This window comes from Drosophila biarmipes, chromosome 2L (genome assembly GCF_025231255.1).
Source record: "Drosophila biarmipes strain raj3 chromosome 2L, RU_DBia_V1.1, whole genome shotgun sequence".
Lineage (NCBI taxonomy): Eukaryota > Metazoa > Arthropoda > Insecta > Diptera > Drosophilidae > Drosophila > Drosophila biarmipes.
This window is the reverse complement of record NC_066612.1, coordinates 4625957-4652394: the sequence shown is the minus strand read 5'-3', so window position 1 is coordinate 4652394 and position 26438 is coordinate 4625957. Positions and strand designations below refer to the sequence as shown.

The 26438-nt window shown below is 44.1% G+C and overlaps 1 protein-coding gene across 1 annotated transcript in view; it reads left to right on the top strand.

The window, feature by feature from the left end:
* The window catches only part of LOC108034613 (uncharacterized), a 131458-nt gene that overhangs the window by 100978 nt on the left and 4042 nt on the right, over positions 1–26438 (top strand). The window contains exons 9-18 of the mRNA XM_017109551.3: positions 3801–3906; positions 9718–10416; positions 11423–11539; positions 15725–16101; positions 17205–17354; positions 18532–18714; positions 18779–18917; positions 19863–20072; positions 24719–25629; positions 25840–25978. Coding sequence (XP_016965040.3) covers positions 3801–3906; positions 9718–10416; positions 11423–11539; positions 15725–16101; positions 17205–17354; positions 18532–18714; positions 18779–18917; positions 19863–20072; positions 24719–25629; positions 25840–25978 — 3031 coding nt within the window. The remainder of the gene's footprint in view (positions 1–3800; positions 3907–9717; positions 10417–11422; positions 11540–15724; positions 16102–17204; positions 17355–18531; positions 18715–18778; positions 18918–19862; positions 20073–24718; positions 25630–25839; positions 25979–26438) is intronic.

The following is a 26438-nucleotide window of genomic DNA, read 5'->3' as shown; positions in this document are numbered from 1 at the left end:
TATGATCCGCTGGCCACAGCTCGGCATGCCGCTCACAACTAATTTTTTATGGCCTCCCATCGATTGTGGGGCCGATTGAATGTTTTTCTGCCAACTTTTCAATCGCCTGGTGATCAAACATCCCCCGGGGAGTCGCAAACTTATGAGTGGACCGCAGAATGTGTGAGGGCCGCCGTCACCTAATTACGCAAATTGATGTGACATCAGAGGCTTTGGCAGCCGAAAAGTTGTCGGTCTCCAGGGGGAGGCAATCCAGAAGTGATTTTTCCGACGAGCTTCTTAATTGCCCATAGTTATGGCAGTGATGCCAGGGGGATTTGTGTTGGGAACTAAAAAACCTCTTAAAACTCCTTTTATATGGGGATTAATGTCATTTAAAAAGCTTTTTATGTTATGTTGTATAAATGATTTAAGATTCTATTTTTTATAAAGAGAGGTTTTGGGAGCCGAAAAGTTGATGGTCTCCAGGGGGAGACAATCCAAGTGTGATTTTTCTGGCGAGGTTGCCCATAGTTATGACAGTGATGCCAAGGGGATTTATGTTAAAAACTGAAGAACCTCTCAAAACTCCACTTATATATAGGTTTTAATGTCATTTAAAAAGTTTTTTATGTTATGTTTTATAAATGATTTAAGATTTTGTTGAACAAATGCTTTTGGGCCTTCTTTATATTCTCTGAATATAAATAGGACATTATTTACCTTAATAACAGATATCCTAACCCAGTGTAAAGATAAAAAACATAAAAAACCACACAGTATATCCACAGATAAATCACATATAATTTAAGAGATTCAAAAGTCATTTTCTATACTTAGTGAAAATTTCGATCAAAAACAAAGGGTTCTAAAATGTGCCACTTAGGCAGCAGCACTGATTATCAAAGCACTAATCCTGGAGTTTACTGACATCGTAAGACTCCGCCACCAGGGCGAGGTAATTGCTCCATTGAACTTAACAGCCAATGAGTTGTTATGAGTTGTTTGACCAGCAGCCAACGCAGAGCAGCTCAAATGAAGCGCAGACTGGGATTCCCCCGTCATGAACTCGTGTCCTGCATCCGCAATCCTGCGTCCTGTGAGCAGCAGTTGTATTTACAGGACATGCACACAGTCGCGCACGCCTACGCAAAGGCATTTTGCGGGCCATTTGTAGCGCGTGCAATTCCGGGAAGAGGATGGGGATGGGGATCCGTTTGGGATGGGGATTTCAGCGGGGATTGCGGACTGGCAAATGCATTTTGCAACCGCAGCCGGCAACGGAACGAAACGCTGCTGCCACGGGGGCAAATGCAGTTGCCGGAGATGGTTACGTGAGGCAAATGGCATTGGGAAAATGCATCATTAACAAGGAAGGAGTACGGCCTCTGGGGACCGAAAGCCGAAATACCCTGCCAGAAATGTTTGTGAAATCCAATGTGGATGTTATTTTCAAGGGGATAAGCAATAGAATTTCCCAAATAAGGTTTTTTTTTAAGAAAAACCCCACTTAAAAAGGATAAAAGTATTAATAATTGGATTTTGTTGCATATGTTTTTTTGTTAGCTGTATATAAAAGTTCCTCCTCCACGGTGCGGTTCGTCACTATGTCATTTAACTTTAATCAAATGCTTACATAGAATACATTTAGTACTCTATATTTTCCTAATAGTTAAGATAGCTCTGAACAACAAAATTTGTATAAATGGTAGGCTTCGTCACTAAAAATACTATTCCTTAAACTTCAATCTACTAGTTACACACTTCATTTATAATAATCTAAATTTTCCACATAATTTTTTGAAATATTAACTCTTATAACACATAAAATGGCACAACTGGTTAGCCTTTCTTAGCCAAAAGGAAACATCAATCTGGTTAGACCTCCTGAGGACTTTCTCGTTTAAACGAAAACCATCTGCCGCTGTCATAAAAACGAACATCTTGAAGCAGCTTTCAAACTTTGGGATTATTTGTCAGGCAGCTCAAAGGACATTTCCCAGAGAATCTTGCCAGATAAACACATGCAGCAAGGACTCGCCTGAGCTTGCTTTAGTTAGGACCTTCTCGAAGGCGTTCACATACCCCTTTTTCGAGGGCATCGAGTGGAGCACACACCATGAAGCGAATCGAATGGGCTCCGGCCGCCAACGACCCAAAACGAATAACGTTCAGCTGTTTCGAACCGATATTAGATGGCTGCCAATAAAAACAGGACTCCAGCTCCTTGTGGGCATCACGAACACATCGCTGAGGTCCTGGTTGTAATCCTTGCTGCACTGCAGTTGCATCATCGACGGGAATGCAGTGGCATTAGTGGAGCTGCTGCGGCTAAGCCAGCTTCCTGGACAACTAGGACCTGCGAGGACCAGCGAGGACCATCCAGGTCCGGGACCAGGTCGTCATTGTGCCAAAGCCGATGTCAATCCTGCCTGGGCCCATTTGCTGTAAGCGGGGAGTAGGCCCTCTAAACGCTTTGCTGTTTTTGCGGTCCTTGTTTGCGAATCGGCGAGGAGGTAGTTAGTGGCGCCCAGGGCCATTTTGCCGCTGCATTTAAGCGCTACGCACTTCCGGTCGGCAATGTTATTACTTCCGTTGCCATTTAATTAATTTTGAAGGTGCGTATGCGGTGCTTCCCAAGGGGCAAGGAGCTCTTCCGCCCCGCCTCTGGGCCATTAGTAAATTGTAGGTTAAGTGCTTTGCATGCGAAAGCCCAAAAGTCATGGTGCACCTGCAGTGCATACAGTGCCATTTCCCTTCCATTGAAAACGCATTTTTAGACATTGCACCTGGTAAATAGCTTGGAAGTGGGAGTGCGGGTGGGGGTGCGGTTAGGGCTGTGGTTTTCGGCCACTTTTTCGAGGCCCCCGACGTCAGCGCTATCCATGCGTAAAAGTTATTAGTGAAATGCACTCACCTGGCGGAAGGAAAGCCGGCGGAAGGGAAAGCTGCAGATGTTTGTTGGCCACGAAAACCTCAAACAGCACTTAAGTTGTTGCCAGCTGGTAGGTTTTGGTTTTCGGCTTTCGGTTTGCTTTACTTAGTGCTGCGATTTCCACATCTCCGGGGGATTAGGCGTGGAGCGCCCGGGAGCAGGGCTGCCTAATAGGCTTAGCATGCATTTTCCGAAACTTTTCCTCCGGCTGCCGACGTGGGGAATTTAAATTCGCCATTACCAGATCCCACATCGTCTGTCAGAGACACGGCAAACTGCAGTCTATATCATCAAATTTCGCCCGGCTTATCGCGGATAAGTGAAAGTGCCCAACTCCCCCTGATTGATGCCTGTAAGCCGCATAAATCCCTACCAGCATCATGCACAACGCACCCCGTCTGGCAGCCGCGAAGCGACCCATTTATCCACGAAACCAAAAACTATTAACCATTTTCGCAGCCAGGGCATTTGGAAAAACATTTGAAAATGAAACATGTTCCCGCTAATTGACTTCGAACCGCAGCATCCGCGATTGTTTCCCCATTAGCTATGATTTCTTTCGTCCCGGATCCGATGGGTTATGGGTATGGGCGATGGGAAAATAGCAGAACAGAGGGGAGTCTGGGCCGGGGGCCTTGATAAGTGGGCTGCTATTAGTGTGTCAATTAGCGGGCTGGCTGCATATGATCCAGTTCACTTGGCTCGCCGACTCAGTGCGCCCTGGAGTACAGCAGATGCCATTCAGCACATGGCATTCGCCATTTGCCCGGGGCGTGAGAATTAATGCACGACTGGCACTGCGCGAATCCGTTTCAAGTACTGGCGGAAACCGAAAGTGGAGTGCTAATTAGCATGACTAACCAGGGCTTTCATCTGCTCCTTTCAGGGAAATCTGGACCACGGTCCTGCCGCCCGAGACCAAAGACGTCTACACCGCCATCCTGGGCGTGACCAAGGCGAGTCGCATCGACGAGGGCGTCTACAGCTGCAAGGTGAGTGGGGGCTCCAGGAGGTCGGGAGATGGGAAATATATGGGAGATGTTAATATAAAATAAAAATTAACTGAATGATAACTACTTGAAATAATGCCCTTTTTCTTTATAAAAAATGTATGAAAATATTTTTTTAAAGATTAAACAAAATGGGCGTTATTTCACTCTGCTTTGCATACCTTCTGTGTGCTTTGGTTCAATATATGATTGCTTAAACTTTGTTATTTATATTTGCATTACAATATATTTATTTTTAAATATTTATTTTAACAAAAAGTGAAACTAGTGTGCAACTATAACTGTATATACATTCCTTCTATAACTGACTGTTATTGCATGTACTAAAACCTTTATAATAAGTTGCATAACCTATATAAATTAGTCAAAATAAATACCCAATTTCAAACATATTTCAATACAAAAGGATTCTATATAGAAATAATATAAATAATGATCAAATTATTTTCTTTAAAACCAATTGATAAATGCTCTAAACTGTACTTTTACGATTTATTTACGAATTTTCCTTGACCTGCAAGGCCTTTACAGATTAATTTCTTTCAAAAGCAATTCCTAAAACCCATCCATCTGTGCCCAAACACTTTCACAATCCACATTTAATATTAAATTAGGCCAACATTGATTCCGACCATCACTTCCGCATCAAAGCGCTCAAAATTTCCATGTTAATTTCCCTGTCTGAGCTGATGATCTGGTAATTCCACTTGGGCCGCTCAGTTTTTCTAATGATTCCGGCGCTTTCAGGCCTTCGGGCAGACACCCCGTAATATTTTTAGCTGACTAATCAGACTAATTGCCATATCACAGCGCCGCAGAGGTATTTTCCGACTGTTACTCTAGGCAGACGGATCTGGAAAACCCCCGCAGAGGGCCACATAATTACATTTGGCTTGCTGCGTTCTGTTCACGGCTCTGTTCTTCATTTTCGCTATAACGTGGCTTTTAATTAGACTAATTAAAATATGGTAGACCGCCCGAGATAGAGAGGAGTCATGGAGAATCCAATGCACTTCAATGGTCTTTCTCAGGGCCCAATTAAATTTTAATCTATGGCATTAAGCATTCTTTTGACTGCGGTTGCCGGCGATGAATTTACGGGTGCCCAGTGCCCAAAAGATGATTTTAAGCCCGGCTAAGCGAGTCTTTGGGCCGGATTCTCCCTCTTTTTTCCCCGGTTAGCTTAGCTGCGAGCACTAAATAAGAGTTTTAAATTGTTCCGCCCCATTAGACCCGAAAACTGCCCGTTCTTGCGGGGCCCGGCGAAGGGTCCCTTCTTTATGGCTTAGGTAATAACATATTACGCAAATGGCTTGTAAAAAATATTGGGCTGCCCTACAGGATGGAGGGCATCCAGAGCCACGTGAAAAGTTGGCCCAGCAAAGTTACGTACGTGGTCACATGGCCCAGGAACTTGGCTAGCAAGTAAGTTATAAATCAAATGGTAATTTGATTGCCCGCTCACGGGAGATTGTAATAAAATGTTTACGTCCGTTGCGTATAAATCAAATTTCCGAATTGTGGCCAACTCAATTGAACTTAATGCTGGATCTTTTACCGAGATTAAGGCAGGCGCAAGGACACTTTAATTTCATGACTAGGTGGTGCAGCCCAGAACCATCTCAACCACCGTCCCAGCCACCATTTCAGCCACAAAAAGTGTCGGCATCTGTTGCACCGCCCAGCGTTTCTTGGAGGCCCAGGGCCCCAAGTCCATTGTATTTAGTGCTCCTGGTCCGAGGCTCTACTCCCTGCGAGGGGATTTTTGTCAAGTTCTTTATGGGGGAGCTGCCTTTGCCGCTTTGTGCCTTTGGCTCACTTATTATGGTCCGTGGTCCGGGGCCCTGTTCCCCCGTAATGACGCCAGATCAAAGGCAGGATGCTGGGATGCTCGGATGCTGGGATGCCGGGAGGAGGAGGAGTGAACAAAACGCTTAGCAGCTGCAACAACGGCACGATAATCAGTAGGGCTGGAGCTGCCCGGTCCCCGAAGGTCGATTGTGCCCACGTCTCGCAGCTGTTTGCTGAAAACTCGAGAAGCATGAATCCTTTTCAATAACACGGCCTCGAGTCCGAGTCAATAAAGCGCCTGCCATTATGCGTTGGGGACTGCATGTCCACGTCCCTGGCTTGTCGGCAGCACACCCCAGCCAAGCCCCCAACCTACCCATACATTCCTAATGGGGCGTGCGCCTTCGCCCATTTATTATTTATGTATTGATATTAAGTATACGCCCTGTTGCAATTAATTCATTTGCCTCGGGGAACGCCGGCGTCTCGGGTCCATTACGTGCACAACGGCCCAAGGCGGCGCTGTCTTTAGGCCGCCTGCATTAGCCCCTCTTCTTGAGCCTGAGCCATTTCGGTTTTTGCCCAGCACGACAGGGGCTTAGGGGTGCCCTTGGCTGGCGAACGGCTGGTTGCCATAGGACCAGCACTCCTTGTGCCACTTGTGAGCCACTCAAGGCGCCGTGGGTTGCGGCAGGTCCTGAAATAATCATCGAACATATAATTTCCGAGTGGGCCACTTAATCCGTCTTCAATAAATTGGGCTGTATCACAAGGGATGGAGGTAAATTGGCGCGGTGTTCTGGTACACACAAAAAATTGGGTTGGTAAATTTACCTCTGGGGATAGTCAAGAACAGTAAGAAAGCTACATAAAATAGTTGAACGCTAGTAAAAATCAATTAATATATCATAATACTTATGTAAACTATTTAATAGCAGGACTACAATAAAAATAGTAACGAATAGGTGCAACCATGGGTTAGTAAAATTTAACTCTTTTATGGGTAATTTACCGAAAGGATTTTTTATGTTAGTTGGATCATAAGTCAACTCAAATATATAAGCAATAAAGCCTTTGGTTTGTCCAATTTAACTATTTAACTATTTAAAGGTAAATTTACTGGATGGATTTTATGTGTGATATTTTTACTTTTACTTTTTTTGTTGTATTAACTTAACTATTCTATGGTAAATTTACCGAATGGATTTGTTTCTGTGCTGGTTGTATCCCAAGTCGCCCCAAATATTCCAGCAATGAAAATGAATCCTGTTTGTGGTTTTCGTGGTCTAATTTCGAGACCTCAATGCTGTCAATATCCATTAGCCTAATAAATGCTGGTGCCTCCGGCGGAACAACCTATTTTATGAACTATTAATTCCGCCGGAGTGTTGTCCACATTGATCGCCCTGGCCGGGTAAGGAAAAGTGTCCTGGCCAAAGCCAAATGTTTGGCCATTTCCGGGCACAATGTGCTGTTTAACGACTTCGCCTGTTAATGAGACGCGACTTATCCGGGCTAATAAAATAGCATTCGGCTATAAAAGCTCCCAGCTCGGTAGCGAAGTTTTGCAGTCGGACAGCGTCGCAGCTTAATGAGTTAATTGGCATTTGGATTTTGTGGCCGGCAAAGATTTGTTGACGCTGCACAGTCGTAAATGGCACTGCAAATCCAAAGGACATTTCGCGGTTTAGAGGAGTGCTACAAAAAAAACGGAAAATTTAAAGCCGCAGATGCTGTAAAAGGGCAACTAACCTTTGGCCTAGGCCAAGAGCCTTTCGCTGTCTATTAAATATTTCCGGATCGGCTGAGGCCAAGAGCCCCGGGGGCCAGATATCAGACGCGGATGGGGACTCTGGATGAGGATGCAGGAGACAAGTGCGATACCTCCACGGTGGCGACAATGATGCCGCCTCCTCGTTAGTTGTACCCTTTTATTTCCTTCTTTTTTTTTAATTTGAAACGGAAGTTTGCTGAGCATCTGCCAGACGCGAGCCCATCACCATCCTCATCATCATCACCGTCGCTGACGGCGGGCAACGTCTAGGTTTTCTCTATGACCCCAGAAGTGCTGCACTTCAAGAAACTATCTAAGGTGAAGAAAATCTTAAAAATGGGAGCTCAAGTGCTGGGCCTTAAAGACATCCCTTTAGCTAGGATACTTTAGGGTACACTAATAAAAAGAACGTAGTAAATACATTGATTTCGCAATCTAAGTAAAAATGTTCATTATGATTTTCATTCATTGCAGATTTTATTGATTTAATAATTTTTATAATATGATTTGAATGATAAATAAATTAAATGATAATTAAAACGGAAAGAAAATCGAGAACATGAAAATCAAAAAAAAAGTTTTTACAATTTTTAACAAAACATATGTGATTTTGAATAAAAATATAAAAATATTTTAAATATTCTACCTTTATTGAAATGTTTTTGTTTTATTTTAAATTTATTTTAAATACACAATATTTTATATTTTATTAAACGGTTTCTCTTCTTGATTAAAAAGTGAATTTTCAATCATCTTTCTGTCCCATTTTTTCTGTCACTGCACAACAAAATATTTACCCTGCTCGGCAAATTACATTTCCGGTTAGTTTTGAGATCGTAAAGACATTCCCCTCACATTTTTAAGAGTGCACAGCGCTCTGCCCTCCCAAAGGAGGAATGTGCAACAATGGCAGCATCCGCAAAGCAAGTTTACAATTCGTTTGCTCGCTAGCCGCGTGGAAATAAATAAATAAATAACTACACAAGTAAATGCAAGGTTGGCTTTAACCCACACGGCTGCACGGCGCTTTAAGTAGCCATCGCTCTTGGCCGAGCAAGTGGTCGTAAATACTCCGGCTCGTGTGTGGCCTGAAGGGTCCTTGGTCCAAAGGCTCGGCTGGACATCGTCTGACTGCCTGTTCGAGTGACCAGGCAAATAAATACTAATCCCAAGCTCAATGCCTCATTTTGCTGCGACAAATACGCCGGGCCCTCCCGTTCGGACGGTTAAGCTTTTAAATTACATTTCATAAACTAATGCGAGAGTCTCAACGAGATTTTCCATCTGACTTATGATCGTATGCATATCCCAATCGGCCCGAGTCAAACGGCAGACCCAGGCAAAATCAGGCTCGTCATATCCAATCAGCACACAATGAGGTCCAGCTGACTGGCAAATAAGTCTATTAAACAAATCCTCGGGTGACAGCCCTCGGAGTTCGGTTCGAACAGAGACTGGCCACAATTGTCCCTTGTCCCTTGTCTGGACGAGCTTGAAAAGGACATCGCCAGCACGAGGATGTGTTGTGATGTGATGCCCTCAGACGAGGCTGGTGTGTGCCCGATGCTGGGGATGGGTGAGCCATCAATGCACTTACAGCTGCAGTCGCAATAATAGTACAGAATTTACATAAATAAGTTTAAAAAAAAATTGGTAACCAACTTTGAACTCCAGTAAGTTGCACCATCTCAATATGTTGGGAATAATAGATACTACAAAAAGTCGATAGATATTGAATATCTTATAAATGAGGTCGAAATTATTAAATACATATACATTTCTTTATGTTTTACGCCTGCTTTTAAATGTTTGAGTATTAAACCAGTAAGAAATACATCGTATTTGTTGAACTATTATTAACTATAAACTATGGAGTAAAATAACTTAAAATATGTATAGTCTTAAGAAAATACAATTTTCTTTTTTAATTTTTTTAGCTTTTTTTAAACACACAATATTGTTTTCTTATATTTTGACCATTTCATTTAAATTAAAATTTTAAATTGTATCTGTAAGATACTTTTTAAACTATCTACAATTTTCCTAATATATAGCTTGATTTTCTTGCCCCGTCTGTGTCTTCCCGTTGATATGAGTAATCAAAACCCATGGCATTATGGTCTGCCACTGACAGGCGTTCCTTGTGGCCAGTCCCTTTGACTGTTTCACTGGACTTTGTGTAATGAGCTCGACTGACCACGTCTACCCACTCTCCTGCTCCCCTCCAGGTCACCGACTGGGGCGTGGAGCAGTGCCGCTCGCTGCACATCCACATCAAGTCCCCGCCCCGCCTGCGCGTGGATCCGGCGAGTGTGACCCTGCAGCGCGGAGATTCCCTGCGAGTGAGATGTCTGTCCCCGGGGAACGATGACATCAAGCGGTACGCCCAGCTCGGCTACAGTTGGACCCGCAACGGGGTGCTCTTCCAGTCGGACGCGGCCACGGCGATGTGGGAGGACCTGTATCCCGACGGCAGCATCCTGAAGATCAACAACATCCAGAAGTCGGCGGAGTACGCCTGCCTGGTGTCCAACAGTGTACGGCCGGTGTCCCGGAGTGTCTACATCAATGTCATCGAACGGAATGCGGTGCACGTGTGTCCTGCGGAGTCCACCTACGGAGTGCACTGGCCCACCAGTGCGCCTGGGGCGCCCATCATCACCGACTGTCCGCGGGGGTTCGAGGGGCACCTGCGCCGCATCTGCGAGCAGCGGGACACGGGCAACTCCACCTGGCTGCTGCCGGACTTCTCCGGCTGCGTGCGCGACGAGCTGCTGCTCATCTACAACCGCTTCCTGGCCCTCAGCGCCGGCTTCCAGCAGACGAACTCCTCCAACATCCTGAAGGCCTGCTTCGACTTCACCCTGCAGAGGCGGCACAGCTTCCTGCCCGGCGAGGCCAGCTTCCTCATCGACATGCTGCACGAGGTGAGTGGGGAATGGGTGATCCTTAAAGGGATAACTTTGGAAGCTTAAGCTCCATGACGAAGTTAGAAAGTAGAATTGTTCGGGAAAATAATGGACTTAGGTATATTTATAACTAAAGATTTACGGCAAGGTATCGTAAGGATACTCAAGTTATCGGAGTTATGACACATTCTTTAAATCCGACAAACGAAAATTCCCTCATTATTACAAAGTCTAGAATTCCATGGCGCAGTTGTTTCTATAAATTAGAAAAAATATCAGTTCGTAAAGAAAATATTATCTAAAAAGATATTTTTAATGCCTAAGATTAATACGATTCTTTAAAGGAAAGCTAAAATTACTTCAAGATTCTTCCCTCACAACATTTTTTCAATTAGTTCCAAAGAACAACCACTTTCCGATTGGGAAACCACAGCCAGAGCCGAAATCCTGCCCAGCAAGGGCATACATAAATGTGAAAGCCGCCGAGGGGATGGCAATAACATTCCCGAAATGTGACAGATTTGGTTAAATTGGCCTAATCAAAATCGGAATTGCAATTCCCCTTTGCGGCGCAGTATCTTGTTGCCGCAGGACCTCGGTCGAGAGATTCCGGACTCCGTTTTGAGGCATTAGTCTGTCCTGTCCTGTCTGTTCGCCGTTCCCCCCAAAAACCCTTAGCACATTTAAGCCCCACCTGGCTTTCGGGGCACTTGAGGGGCGGCATCCTTGCAGACCGAGCGGCGAGGTAACTATTTTTACACGCAAATGAATGCAAAAAGCTGCTGAGCCGGGCGGCTTGCCATTTTTCACACAATTTTCGGTTGCCCAAGTGCAGTCAAAGAAAAGTTCCAGCCTTTGGGGTCGCCTAGCAACAATTTTTCATTTTAATGCGCACACAAATTTCCCCGGCTAACGAATTGCCAGAAGGAGCTGCTCCTCCTTCGGCTCCTCCTTTAGGGATAAGCATAGGACTTGTATTATGTTGTCTCAAGTTGAACTCGGTGTTTCCTTGGCCACTTCACAGCTCGACACCTACCTGCAATTGAAAGGCACACAACTGGAGCGTGAGATGGCCGCGGAGATAATACTGCGCATCCTGGATAAAGTCATGCAGAATGCCCAATCCCTGAACAGTCAACAGGTAAGTGAACCCGGGGATAGCACGGCTACGGGATGTCTGCAGGATGCCTCGCCTGCAATTGGGCATAAATTATGGCCAGTGTACTCGCATATGGAGTGGCGCCATAATTTATAACCTGCAGCCATATTCAATATTTGCCATGGTAGGGTTAGGATCTCCCCGCCCCGCGTGTGAGGGATTTATTACGCCCCGAAAAGCACGGATCGAACTGGGACCAAGGTGGGCATTTTGCCGCTTTTATTTAGCTTGTAGTTGGCCTGTCACTGGGTGGCGGCAATTTGCATACCCACATTTGTCTCCCCAATCCGTGTTCGGATTTCCAAAGCAGCCGGAGAATTGATGAGCCTGCCGGCTGGTAATGAATACCTTTTTCGATATGCATGAGCTTGTGCATTTACCCGGTTTGTCTGTGGTTATTTTCCGGACTCCGGTCTTCCAGTGCCCTGTAAGCCCAGAGAGAGGTGAGTTATGTGATTTCCTGGCCCGACAAGTTCGTGCCTCTCGTGCCGATTCCACTGCGGCGATAATTGGATAGACCCCTGACAGATTAAAAATCCTTTCCGGCCTATTTACGCTCCATTTGGCATAAGGGCTAATGGAGAAGGACATCCCCTGCCCCGCTGTGGAGACCGAAAAAGGTGTGCTAATGAGGGGCAATCAAACAATTTACCCGCGACCCTCCGCAGGACAATAAGGATAACCACTTCCTTATCACCTGCGGAAAAGCCAGACACTTTCTCGCCCATCTCCAGCCTCGGAACGACGGTGAAAAGTGCGTCTTCTTAATATTCTTTTTTTTGGCACACAGAAAAAAATAAGGCGATGAATTTCATATGTGCATGGTAATGTATCATATTTGCCATTGAATAATGTAAAATTTATATTGAGAAATGGAAATTCTTAAAAAATATTTAAAGAAATGGAGAGAAAAGAGTTCCATACTATGGTGAGAGAGAGAGCCATATTTGAAACTCTCCGAAAAAGAGAGTAAAAAGCAAGATGGCGACTGTGATATTCGGAGACTTTTCGAACTAGAAAAAGAGATCCGAAAACAAGATGGCGAAGATGTCAAAATGATACGTACGTACCGCATCCTGTCAGAATTGATACCGAATTTCATTAAAATAATCATCATATCCTACCAATTTTTTTGTCCGTGTATCTGAACGGCGTGTGTATCTCTACCCGAGATTGTGGCTTCCATTGTTTCCAACTCAACAGAGGATTTTGAAAGCGGAGCAGGAGAGTTTGTTTGCTGGGCGGAGACACTCAGCTCACTCACTCTTCTCATGTATTATTCCGTGGGCAAAATTTGCGTACTTGGCGTTCGGCATAAAAGTGAAAGAACAGGGACTTCAGGATAAGGCTGAAATTTTGGTATGCAAATTTATGAGAGTGTTGATTGCAACTGTTTGAATATGGCGGAGCCCCCGCTTCGAAGGACCTGTCATAAAGGGCGGATAATTGGATAGCTCCCTTTTGCAGTTGCCCCTTGGACACCTTCAGCATAATCTATTAGCCAAACGAATTTTATATTCAACTTTAAAGAACTTAGCAAGTTTTTGGAGTAAGAACAACTTTTTAGTGCCTACAAATTAATTTAGTTTCGCGAGACTTCCGCTGAGCTATGGCATTTCAATATAATGCGCCATGTGAGCCCGAGCTTCGATCCAGAAAGAACAATTTATGTTAAATTTTTATTAGCTGACGCAGTCTGAAAAACTTGGCAGCATAATTGGGTCGATTAAAAAGCGTTGGCATTCGGCGAACTTTTGCCGAAGTTGAGCAAATAGTTCGCATCGTTTTTATTGACTGAGCGAAAAGTTTAATGGAGTGAGTCGAATGCGAGTCCCCGTCTTCCATCGAATTTTTCGCGCGCAATCAAGTTTAATTAGTGGATCCGTGAAAGTAATCAGCCAAGGCCGTCAGCATTTACGGAAAAGTTTTCAACTTTAAAAGTGGAGATTGCGAAAAATGAGCCCCTCCCACCTAAAGGCCACCCACTTAATTCGGCCAAATAAACGGTCATGTGTGAAGCAGCGATTTTATTCATGCAGCGCGGGGGCCTAAGCCTCATCAATATGTTGATAGATAGATAATAATAATCCCGAATGGAAATTTTTATGACGGCATTTCATTTGCTTGAAACAAATTTCCATTCACGCCCAGCGAACTGGATGCTGAAAAGCGATCGGAGTGGACAGACGGCCGCCATTTTTGCGGTCTGTGGAAATGTGGAAATGGCAATTGAAAAAGTTTTTGCGGATGGAAAACTGCTCATTTTTGGATGTTTGCAAAGACCGAACGAGCCCGAAAAGTTGATTAAAATCACTTGTGTGCTGGGATTTGCATAAGTTGGCGGTATTGACCGGCCAAGTTAACTCGCAGCTGACCCACTTTCTTCTAGTTTTTTCGCCATCGAACGTGAAGCATGATCAGGCTGGTGAAAAGTGGGCCAAAAGCGAACTTCCCATGCCCTATTCAAATCAAATCACGACGAATCACTTAGCCGAAAAAGTATTCGCTGCAAACGTGACCCTAAGTCATGGCTGAAACTTTTCAGCAGGCCGGGCTAAAAATAAAGTTTGGCTCACACATGGGCGGGGGGGCGTTTTGGCCAAGTGATTTGCCGGTAAACTGCCAAACGTGGCTAGGTCGAGAGGCAAGTGAAATTTGCACAAGGCAAACTTTTTGCAGGCTTTTGGTTCCTCTTTTTTCGAGAGTTTCTTTTCAGCGCCTTTTAAAGAAATCATACGAATGCCACACATTTGAATGGGCATTGGATTCCATTCGAGGGCGTGGCCCAGCACAGCTTAATGCCCTGATGATGCTGAAGTTTTGGTTTCCTTCGCATTTTTTCCCCTGATTTCTGATTTTGTGTTCGGAAAAGTTCCATTACGCAAACTTTTCCAATTGGAATTGTTTTCGCTTTCGATTAGTTAGCTCGGCACAGCACAGTATGTTTGTATCTTATGTAAAAAAGCCAGATACAAATGCGTTGGGTCCGATGTTATTTTTGATTTGTGCAGGAAATACTGGCGAGTAACAGAATCTGTGAGTTTGTGAGTCCGTGTGCCCGGCTTTGCATTATAAATTGCGAAATTCGAGATCCCTCTGAATGGCTTTCGCATTACAAATTGCGGGAATCGAACGTTGTAGTTCGGGCCCTGCTTACGAGTATATTGGCCTCGGTTTATGGCTTTGTAACTGCACTCGAGAACGTAGCAATTTATGATTTTTATGGCCCGGGTTCATTGACTGCGCTTTCTGTTGCCGCTCTGGAAGTATCCTGAAAATATGCCACATGGCCAGCGGCAGACCGACTTCGTCCTGTTTACCCTCCCTCCCCCAGGACTCCCCCCTGATTTTGGGCCAAAGTTCATCGCCGGACTCCGGTCGATTGTTGTTGGCAGAGGTTTGTGTGGCCGAGGCCGGGTAAATATAAACATGGCACATGCCCGGGTCATATCTGCATTACCTATCCTTCATATTGAATTGAGGCGCTGACAAACACTCGGATTTCGGCCACACTTGCAAAAATAAATCCTGGCTTGGGGGCAAAACAGAAAAAGACAAACAAATAAACAGATATAAACATATTTTTATTAAAATTTTGTGGGCTCAAGGCAAAGACAGAAATGTGAATACATAAATATGACTTTGTTTAGATTTTGCAGGCAAATGAAGCCGCAACAAATCACCCAAGGAATTTATATTAGTTTTCAGTTCCATTTTTGATGGTTTTAAACATTCGTTCGCATAAATAGCTTGCTTAAATAAAAAAATAGTTTTACTTCTAAGTTTTACAATTTTAAAGTATTTTTCATTAACTAAAAAATAATTATTATTCAGTTTATTTCAATTGCATATTGCTCTGTAATGTTACTCAACATGGTTTCTATTAAATTTTTTACAGTTTTTTTATTTATTTAGGGGACCTTAACTATATATTTAATATAACTATACTATTGTACTTAGCAAAAATTACTTTGTTGTAACTTTCATAATTTTTATAATATGAAAAGTCCTATGATCAAATGATTCGAAATTTCATTTAAAATATGAGGCCCAAAATTGATCCACTCACTGACATTTTGTCGCCACATGTGGACAGTTGATTTCCGCTGGACACCGATGAAAGCCATTATTTACCCGCCCGACCCTTTGTTCCGGCTTTCGTTTCAGCAAATTAAAAAGCTGCAGCAGCTGACACAATCGGCGGCGCTGAACCGCGAGACCATCGCGGCCTCCCAGCTGGCCACCTCCACCAGTGGCAGCAGCCAGAGTCAGCCGGCGGCGGGCGACGATGGCAGCGGGTCAGGGGTCACGGCAGGTGAGATTTCCGTGGCCCCGGCGGGAGGCCCGCAGGCAACACGAGCCGGCAGCGGAGGAGGCACAGCAGCAGGAGCGGGCGCAGGAGCAGGAGCAGGATCGGCGGCGGGAGCAGGTGCCTCCAGCATCCTGACCATCGACGAGGACACCCTCTCGCTGGACCGACTGAACTCGCTGCGCATTTACATGACGTCGGTGAAAACGCTGCCGTTTAATTTACGCATTTACGGGTGAGTTGCACTCGGAAAAGCCAGCAAGCCAGCAAGCCAACAAACCTACGGACAAACAGACAAATGGCCTCTAAAATGAAATCAGATTTCCATCCCAGCCGAGTTGGCTATAATTTCTAATTACGAATGGGGCGAAATGCAAATTTGCAACGCGAGTAAACAGTAAACTTCATTTTACGGCCCCTTGATTAATATATGCGACGAAGAAAAACGATTTTCCCCCCTTCTCCGTCTGCCAGGCGGAGAGCTCTTAATGGAAAATTTATTTTATGAGCAAACATAAATAAAAAATGCATAAAACAGGCGAGGTTGTGGCATGAAGAATGGCTCATAAAAGTGGCAGAGCTCGGCGAACTTGCAGCCAAGCTAGAGGGGAGGAGTATAAGGCGGAGAACCTGGTCGTTTCCGGACAGGTACTTCCATCTTCCAGGTTCTTAGGCTCCCCGGCTTCCAAGTGTCTAATTTAGCTAATTAAGTGCCTTAAGTGCAGGCGACTACAATTTGCCTGATTTACGGCGGCTCATGCATTTTCCTACACATAAAAAAACAAAATCGCTTGGTAAATTTATTTAATATTGGTTTTACGAACGGAAAATGTCGATTCTATATTAAGATATTGTATTTCTTGGATTTTCTCCACTTTTGATCTCGTGAATCAACAGAAAAGATCGAGATAGCCCTTAAAATTACTCTTGGCACAGCATTATTCGAAACTCTCTCAAAAATATAAAGGAGATCGAAAAGCAAGATGGCGCCACTCCTCGAAACAGAGAATGAGAGCAAAAATCAAGATGGTGTAAGAGAGAGCCAAAAACAAGATGGCGAAACTTTTCGAAATAGAAAAAGAGAGCAAAAAGCAAGATGGCGAAACTCTCATGAGAGAAAGAGAGGGCCAAAAGCAAGATGGCGGAGCTTTCCAAAAAAAGAGAGCGAAAACCAAGATGGCGAAACTCTGCGAAATAGAGTGAGAATTGAGAGCGAAAAGCGATCATTTCAGAGTGATATTCACCTTATTTATAAAGATTCTATACTGAATTTTATCCCAATGGTAACCATGTCTTAAAGATTTGTTTATCTGCTTACCTCTTTTTTTGTTTATCCAGGGAGGATTTGTTTTCGGACCAGCTGTACATGGACATCGGACTCTCCGCCCGTCTGCTGCACATCATGGCCAACTCAACGATTTTCGCCTCGGTCATCTCGTACAAGAATCTCAAAAGTTTCCTCCCCAGGACCTACTACACGCGCGGCAGGTGAGTTGAAACAGCTACAAGTTTCCTGATTTTCCCGGTTGCGCTAATTAGTTCTTGATAGCCGTCTAGAGAAAGTTTCACAAAGTTCCCGAATTTAAACGATCTCGGTAAATAGTAGTTGGCCTAGCAGGAAGAGTTAAAGATGCGCATGTTTAATTCCCCGATTTAAGACAAGAAAGTTGTCTTGTTGCTTAAGCCCAGCTTATGGCCACCGATGTATAATTCGCAAGCCATGTTTGCCTAGTCCTCAAATATGTGTAATGCCAACTGCTGTCACTCTCGGCCTCCTTCGGATCCCCACTCCTGTTGGAGGAGACGAGCTGGCTCCTTGGCTTAAGCGCATTACAGAAAGCTGGAAAACACTAGCAACAATACCACAGCTACGAGTGTAATTCCCCAGCTGTAAACAAAATGCAAATATGCAGCTGCCAGGACAGAAAGGGGAAAAAATGTGGGGAATTCGGGGAAAAGCATGCTTTCCGGGGTGCATGTGCCCAATATGCCAACGCAGTTGCCATCAAATCTTGATTATTGCCCATAAAAAATGGGACAGACGCTGGATCTGATTAGCTGAAATGGGTTAAATTCCATAGAGTTGTAACATGCTTTTTAAAAACACTGAACATAAAGTGCTGTAGAACATTTACCATATAAAACACATTAAGAAGTGTATTTCGTTTTTAAGAAGTAGATAAATCAACAGGAAGTATATGCTGATATAAATTATGGGACATTCTTTTAAATCTTGTATTACACCATTTAAAAGCAATAAATTATACAAGGGGACAAGCTGATTTAATAAAGAACATTTAGAACATTTTGAAAAATAAATAAATCAAAAGGAGTAGAGGCAAAATAAATTAAGATATATTATCCCGGGTCTTGCAAAGATATACCTTTAGAAAGTATAAAACATGAAGTTGGTACAACATTTTAATATACCCAACATAAAAAATATAGGCAACTTCAAAAAATTAGTGGCTAAAAATATAAATAAAAAAAATATATTATTATATATTATATCCCTAAGATCGTTAAAAGAATCTTGAAAGTTCGAGTTGTTATCTGTAAGATATGTATCTTTTTAGTAGTTTTATTTTAATATTTCTAGAAAATAATTTGTATGTATTTTTTGAAATAAATAAAAAATACTCATTGGTACTTCCTGATCCTACAGCGATCCCAGGGACTCGGACTACGTGCTGGCCTCGCGGATCATCCAGACGTGGCTGTTCCAGTCGAACCGCTCCAACGACAACTTCCGCGAGCCCCTGGACCTGCCCTTCGAGGCTGGCCATGTGGAGATAATCTTCCAGCACGAGAGCGTTCCCAAAACGGGTGACTGGGTGGCCGTGTGCGGGTAAGTGGGGGGCAGGCCACCTCCAGCGATTGATGATTAAATCCATTACCCATTACCCACGCAGTCACGACTACAAGGCCTCCTTCGACTCCACCTGGCGATCGGACCTGTGCATCACCAAGCACCTGATGGCCAACATAACGCGCTGCATCTGCCCGCTGTCTGGAACCTACGTGGTCATGCTCACCAAGCGCCAGCCGAATGTAAGCCAGGGTCACCAAGGTCGCCAAGGCCGCGCCCGGCCGGATTGCCATGGAATCCAGCTGGCCAATTCATGCAATTCACGTGTACCAAAGTGGAAGGGCCCCCTTTGATTTATGGCCACTCTTAGGAGCTGCCATTTAGTGGCCTCCACCTGGGGAGTGGGGCACGGGGGCCAGAGGACCCACTCTTTGTCCGCATTTCCGCTTCCCTTGCTCGCAATCAACAACTTGGCCTCCGCCGCCATGAACTTGCTCCAAATGCACTCGCTTTTTCTGGGTCTCGCTTTTGGATTCTGTATTGTGCTGGCTGCCATTCAGTCACAGCGGAAATGCTTTAAATCAGGGATGCACAGCGATCAAACGTCCTGGGGGGATTTATAAAGGGGCTTCGTTGGCCTTTAATCCAGTAGCTCCATTCATAACCTGCGTTTCGGTAGCTCACTTATTGCTAGGAGATATTTTAAACCATTTATTGTGTTGAGTTTTCTATATTTAAAAAGCCTCAGAATTTTAAAACACATTTAATAGTATACAAAAATATTTATATAAAATACTTTAGTTTACAAACTCGACTATATATTTATTTTATTAAGATATAACCATGTTTTAAACTTTTAATAGGCAATCTGAAATATTTCCGTTTCCTTTTATTTATTTTTCCATTAAATAATTTATCAAATTTCCCTTAAACCCTAAAGAATTAAGTAAATTTCCCCTTAAAAACCAAATTACTTGGTTTCAATTTTATTAAAGACCTGAAAAAGCGATTCCCACAGTTAAATCTGCAGCCCTGACCAAATTTGAATTCGGTCGATTGTCGACGGCTGCCTGCCAAGGCAAACAGCATTTTGGCCGACTTTAGCCTTCGCTGCGGCGCTAGTTTGAATTGCTAATTGTTTTCGGGCTCTCGCCAATCGCAAACCCATTTCTATTTCTGCTTTTCAGGCCACCCCGTCGCACGTCCCGCGGCGCCCCATCTTCGTGATCGCCAGCTGCGCCTGCTGCCTCCTCCAGTGCGGATCCGCCCTCCTCATCCTGGCGCCCATCTGGTGCAGTCGCAAGTGCGCCGTCACGTTCCTCAAGATGCAGTTCTGCGTGTCCACGTCGAGTGTGATGCTCATCTACTTGCTGGGATTCCTGAAGATGCTGCCGGTGGTGAGTTGAAGTGCCATGACATTCAGTATAATACCTAGGGATTTATTTAGACCTATTGATTAATAAGTATCCGCTTATGGGAAGTCTTTTAAAAATAAAAACTGATATCATAAAATAGTAGAAATAAATAAAAACACAAAAGGATATTAAAATAAATATTCAATAATATTCTGAAAGATTTATCACAAAAATATTTGATAATATAGAAAAATGGATGAATTAATCTGACTTGAAACTTAGGGATTTAATCTAAAGGTTTTCAAAGTGGTTTTATTTTATGATTATGTTTATGTTTAGTAAGTAAGCCCAAATAGAATTAGGCCAAATAACTGATAGATGTGGATGGTATCTGATTTTTTTGAAATGCTTAACTATTTGATTAGTTATTTATAATAATAATATATTTATTAAATAAATGTGAACTCTAGAAAAAAAGATTGTTTTAAATAATCTTGGTAATACCTATATTAGTCTCATATGACCCTTTAAGGAGTGTTATGATGTTTGGTATATTATTTATTTTTTATATATTTCGTAAATAGAGAAATGTGAACCGAATAAAATACTTTTAAAATATAGTCTGCCATTCCTACATCTCAGTTCAGACTTATATTTCTTAAATGCTGCAACTCGCCGCCTCTGAGCATTTAAATGCCCCGCGAAGAGGCACGCCCCGGTGCAGTTAAATGCGCTAGTGCTATGCGGCCCTTTAAAACAAAGCCTTTGAGTTCCTGCACGGGGAACAAGAAAAAAGGCAACCAAAGCGTGAAATTTAATTACGCCAAAATAAATAAACAAGTAAAACGGAGGAGGAAAGCCAAGCTGAAAGCAAAGCAACCCGAAAACCAAAACCAAACATACATATATTCGAGGAACCGAGGAACCGAGCAGTCGGAAAAGTAATAACAAAAAGTGTTGCATGATATAAGGCGAGGCGCAAAGCAATCGAAACAGAAACGACTTTCCCATCCACCCACTTTCCCCCCACCCTTTAAAGTTGGAAAATCCCCTTGGCTTAAACTAGCAGGCCAAAAACCCTTAAGTTGTAATTATTTGCGGTGCTGTCTGTTCTGCGGCAACCAGCAATTTTCCAAAAAGAAACGAGTTTGAGCTGGCTTTTCAAATAATAATCAGGGCCCAGGCAAAAATCTGTAATCATCATCAAAACAAATTAGCGTGTCGTTACCATACCATAACGTTCGAGGCATTTCCAGAGGTCGGTGGACAACAAAGCAAATAATTTACATTTAGTTTTCGTGGCAGCCAAACGGAAAATTCATGGAAAACAATTCCCAAACCTGTTGGCGTCGACCTCCTTCGAAGGAAATTAAAAGTCAACAATGCACGACGCCGACTTCGACTCCGTGGAGCGGCAGCAGGAGCTGGAGCAGGAGCAGGAGCTCCGAGGTCGGAGGTCAGGTGGCGGCATCTCCCCGAAAGGAGCCAGAATCGAAATTAATATTTATAAACGCACACTCTCAGACGTTTGAAGTGGGAAAATGTTAATGGGAAAGACGCTAACCCGAGCGCGTTCGAGGAATATATGTATATAAGCGAACCCATTGGCCAGGGCTCCGTCGTGGAGGTCCTGGCGGTGGTCCTGGCGGTGGTCCCTGTCCCCAAAGCACCCGCAAGCCGTCTAAATTATAAACGTAAAACGAAAAAAGCATAAGCGAATAAAGTTGCGCTGCCTAATCCCCGGGGGTCGTGGGGCGCCCGGCGAAAAGAAGTAACTGCAAAGCTCTAACAAGAAATAACATTTTTGAATTAGTAATAAACTGGTCCGCAGAGGAGGCAACGGCTCAATAAACGAATGAAAAACAAATAAAACATTGTGTACGACAACGCGAGACTACAAAGAGCGGGCACTTGCAGATACGGATTCGGCGGAGGATGCGACGGGGCAACGTGGGGGGGTTTGGGAAAGGACATGCGGAAAGGGTGGAACACTCGGAAAAAGGCATGGGCAGACAACGATGTCATCGAGTAGCCGAAACTCCATAACTATCATCTATTGGATCCACATCATTGTTATTATTTTTATAAAATGATAATGCTATACGCAATCCTCTGACGTTTTCATTTGAAAGATATGTAAAATAGAGTGGTTCCCATAATATTTTTAAGGACTTTAGAGGTATTACCGGAAATATCATGAGCTATGACGATGTAAGAATCCACAACTTTCATAATATTGACAAAGATTTGATAAGTAATGGTAGAAATTTGATTAGGATTATAAAATGTATATATAATAGAAGCCCAATAAAACTTTGGTATATTAGAATCCATTGATGTTCTGATATATTTCAAAATGTAAATTAGAATAATTTCTTTAGATTACCAAAGACCTGAAAACAACAAGTTAGCAGCTTTTTCTCACTAAGATATGGTATCTTTGAATCCATTGAAGTAAAGGTAGAAGAACGATTAGAATTATAGGTGTATGATAATGGATAATAAAATTCCAAAAAACAGGTAAATTTTAATAAAATTTTAGAGATTTGTAACGCATTGTTATTTCGACACGTCGAGGAAATGTAAGAAAGAATATGTTTCTCAATATTGACACAGACTCCATGGGTACCAAGTACTAGAAATATGAGTAGGAGATGGAGTTTTCTCGCCGTGCAGCTCCTGGGAGCACTCGCATTCCCAAACCTTTGACAAAAGCAAGCGATGACGGTGCAGACCCTGGCACAAAGATGTGCTCACATCCTGGGAATCCGACCGTGGACGCCACATTCGCCATTCGCCATTCGCAGGAGCGGAGCGAGTATGTTTCGCTATCTGCATCGACATTTCTGCCGCACGCAATACGGGTTGCGTCTCAAAGGACTGCGATGGAGGAATTTTTGGATAACGAGCGTTTGTGCTAGCAGCAGTGGGTAGTCGCCCCTCCTTGGAGGCCACACTGAGGACAATAAAATAAACCTGGCATAGGCTGGCCCCTGGCCAAAGGCGGATCCTCTCCCTCCTCTGTTGGCTAAGTTAATGAGCAACTTACGACAGTGCGTTGAGTTGCACAATGCGCATTTTGGAATTTCGCGGCATTTTCAGCCCGGCAAAGAGCGCCCGAGGGAAACTTTGTCTTGATAACACAACGCGCACACACTTATAATTATTATTATTATTATTATTGCACATTAATTGCGCGCACACGCGGCCAGGGAAACTTTATTAAAAAGAACCACACCCGAACATGTGCACACATGCAAATTTTATGGTTTGAAACACGTGTCACAGTGGCGGCATCGGTAGGAGGAGGAGCTTCAGGAGCAGGAGCTGGAGCAGGATGCTCCAGGGCCACCGGAGGAGCAGCGAAGACGAGGCTCCCATCAGCGACGGACGTCAGCCGCAGCCACCAAACCACGGCCACGCCCACGCAATGCCACAATAAATACAATTAAAATATTCATTTTACTTATTGCATATATTTGCGGGCATAAATAAAATACAATTTCAGCACGACAGTTAAACGGAACGACGAGCAGCAAAAAAAAACAATAAATAAATAAGAAAACATAAATTACGCATACGACCCGTGCGCCTCGGGGCAGGAGAGAGGGGAGGGGGGATAGGGGGCGTGCCACTGCAGCAGGACATGTGAAAGGCGAAAGCTTTTAAGCGCACTTAACTCATAATTTTCCCCGACGAACTGACGGGGTGGAAGTATTCGCATTCGCTTTCGTATTGTAAATTGAAAATTAAAAAGTTGACAAAATGTTCTCCACACATTTGACCCGAAGGCTACTAAAGATGATGAGTCCCGACGGTTGTCTTAACTTTAAGTTAAGTTTGGTAGATTCGTAGACAGCAAAAGGGGTACGAATGGAAAGCCCCTTTAAAGCAATAGCGCGAATTCTTCAAATAAAATGTACATCTTTTAGGTATTCTAGAAACATACTACTTAAAAATACCAAAATAGGCAGCAACAAAAATATATTAAGCCAGTTGCATATTCTGTAGGAAATATATTTTGTTTAGATATTCATTGTGAAAAAACATAAACGCATATTCTTTAGAAAAAAACTGACATACGTATGTACCTTAATTAATTATAACCTTTAACACTTCTTAAGAAAATGTACTAAAAATACTAAGCGCGAATTCTTTGGGAAATACTAAAATGAGTAAAATTGTATGAGCACATATTTCTATAGGAAAAACTGATATAAGTAAAATATTATGACCATATATTTCTTTAGGAAATACTACCATCTATTTGAGCAAAAAATGTTATCAAGGCCCTAAACCAATTATCCCCAAGACTCACACAAAGTGCAATTTAAGATGCATGTTTAGTGCGCTGTATTTTCTGGACACCGCCACCTAATTGGTCATGAAAGCCGGGTCCGAAAAAATGATGTGGCGCAAATTGTTTACAACTTTGTAATAACCAATGTCCAATCACCAAAGCGCGGGGAAGAGTGTTATAAAAAGTTTATGCCAAAATGTCACCATTAGGGTGCTGGCAAAAAAGAAATGCCACCAAATGGGTGTTGTTACTGCTGCTTCTGCTGCTGCTGCTGCACGTTGACAACTTTTTATATTTAATTAAAAATAACGATGTTGCAGCTCAGCCGTCAAAGCACTCCATTTCCATTTCCTTATTAACGGCCGTTCATAATTTCCTCCCCTTGCAGAGCTGGCACAGCATCATTAGCAGCTCGCTGGCCTCGCTGCTGTTGCTGGGCATCTCCACGCTGATTGCCATTGCCCTGGCCATCCACACGGAGCTGATGCCGCAGAAGTATCTGCAGATTGGCAGCAAGCCGGGCACGCCGACTAAGAGGCGCCTGGAGCGGGAACGCGAGCGGGATCTCGAGAGTTTGAGCAACATCACGCAGATCCGGGCTCAGTCGCCCCTGGGGGCCGCCACCACCACCGCCGCCTCCTCCAATCCCGGCCAGCGCCGCCTGCCACCCACCATATCATCTGCCGCGGGAATGCGCGGCGCCATCGGCATCAGCTGGCTGCTGCCGCTGCTCTTCGCGGTGGCCGCCCCGCTAATCTGCAGCATCATTGGCCAGTGGCCGCGTCACTGGTGGCTGGAGGTCCTCCGGACAGGATCTCCGTTCCCGGAAGCAGCAGGCACGGGCAAAGAGGAGGCCACCTACTCCAGCCACTCCCTGCTCAATGGCGATAATTTACTCCTCGAGTCGGAGGCTTTGATGGGAAATGGCACCAGCAGCCCGCCGCCAGCAGAGACTTCGTCTTCATCCAGCGTAGATGATGATGATGTGGCCACCACGTCAACGTCATCAATCACGGGCCTGGCAACTGCAAGCAGCAGTGGCTTCAGGGCCGCCTCCACCGCCAGTGGCAGCGCCAGCGCCACTTCCGTTTCCGCCCTGGCTGCGCCTCTCACTTCCGGCCTGAGCGAGTCCTCGCTCTCTTTGAGCTTCATCCTATTCATCTGCATCGATTTGCTCTTCATCCTGCTCTTCTCGGCCCTGTTTGCCATTTTAATGAAGAAACTTTTGTGGTTGTGGCACAAGAATCGCAATGTGCATACGCATCCGTTGGATAAATTCAATCTGGCTCTGCAGAGGCGGTAAGTCGCAAGAAAAAAGAGTAACGCAAATGGGCAAAGGACGGGGGGAGTTGAGATTTTAATGATGTCTCCTCTCTTTTGTGCAATTTCCATTTTTCTCCTCCTAAGCTAATCTGATAAGATAACGAATCCGAAAACCAAAAACCGAAAACCGAAAACCGAAACCCTAGTGAAACCCAGTCTCCCCTCTAATCTAATGTATTCGCACAGATTCGGCTTACTCTACCGGGCGGGCGGACTGCTCCTGGCCAAAATCAGCAGCGATGGACTCTTCATCGTTTATGTTAATGCCGCACCGGATACGGATACACTGTGGGCATATCCGTTCGGCATATCGTGCATATTATTGGTGAGTGCGGGCAACCGTTTACGGCCACTTAGCTGCCAGCAATTGAAATTCAATTAGGCGCCTGGCTGCCACACACACATATCATATGCCAACTATATGGGATTAAGTTCGGGATGTTTGATTCGCGCTGCCCAATCCCATTTGTCGCTTCAACTACGCCAAATGTACCGCCGTCGGCTTATGCAAATCGCATTCCGTTCTTATTCCCCAGCACTTATTTAAGTTGCATATTTCATCAAAGTGTAAAGCCTGCGCATTTTTACACCTGCCTTTTGCCCAAAAAAATTATGCATGCAAAAAGGGGGAGGCGGCTGAAAGCGAGAGTGGGCGTGGCCCTTCCAAACGACTGCATTAGCTGCCGGATCAAAGAGCTGGAAAAGAAGCCTTTTCGTGTTTACTCTGCCCTTGGCAGCGACACTTCGGTTTCCACTCGCAGCTGTTATTGTTTGCTTTTTATTCC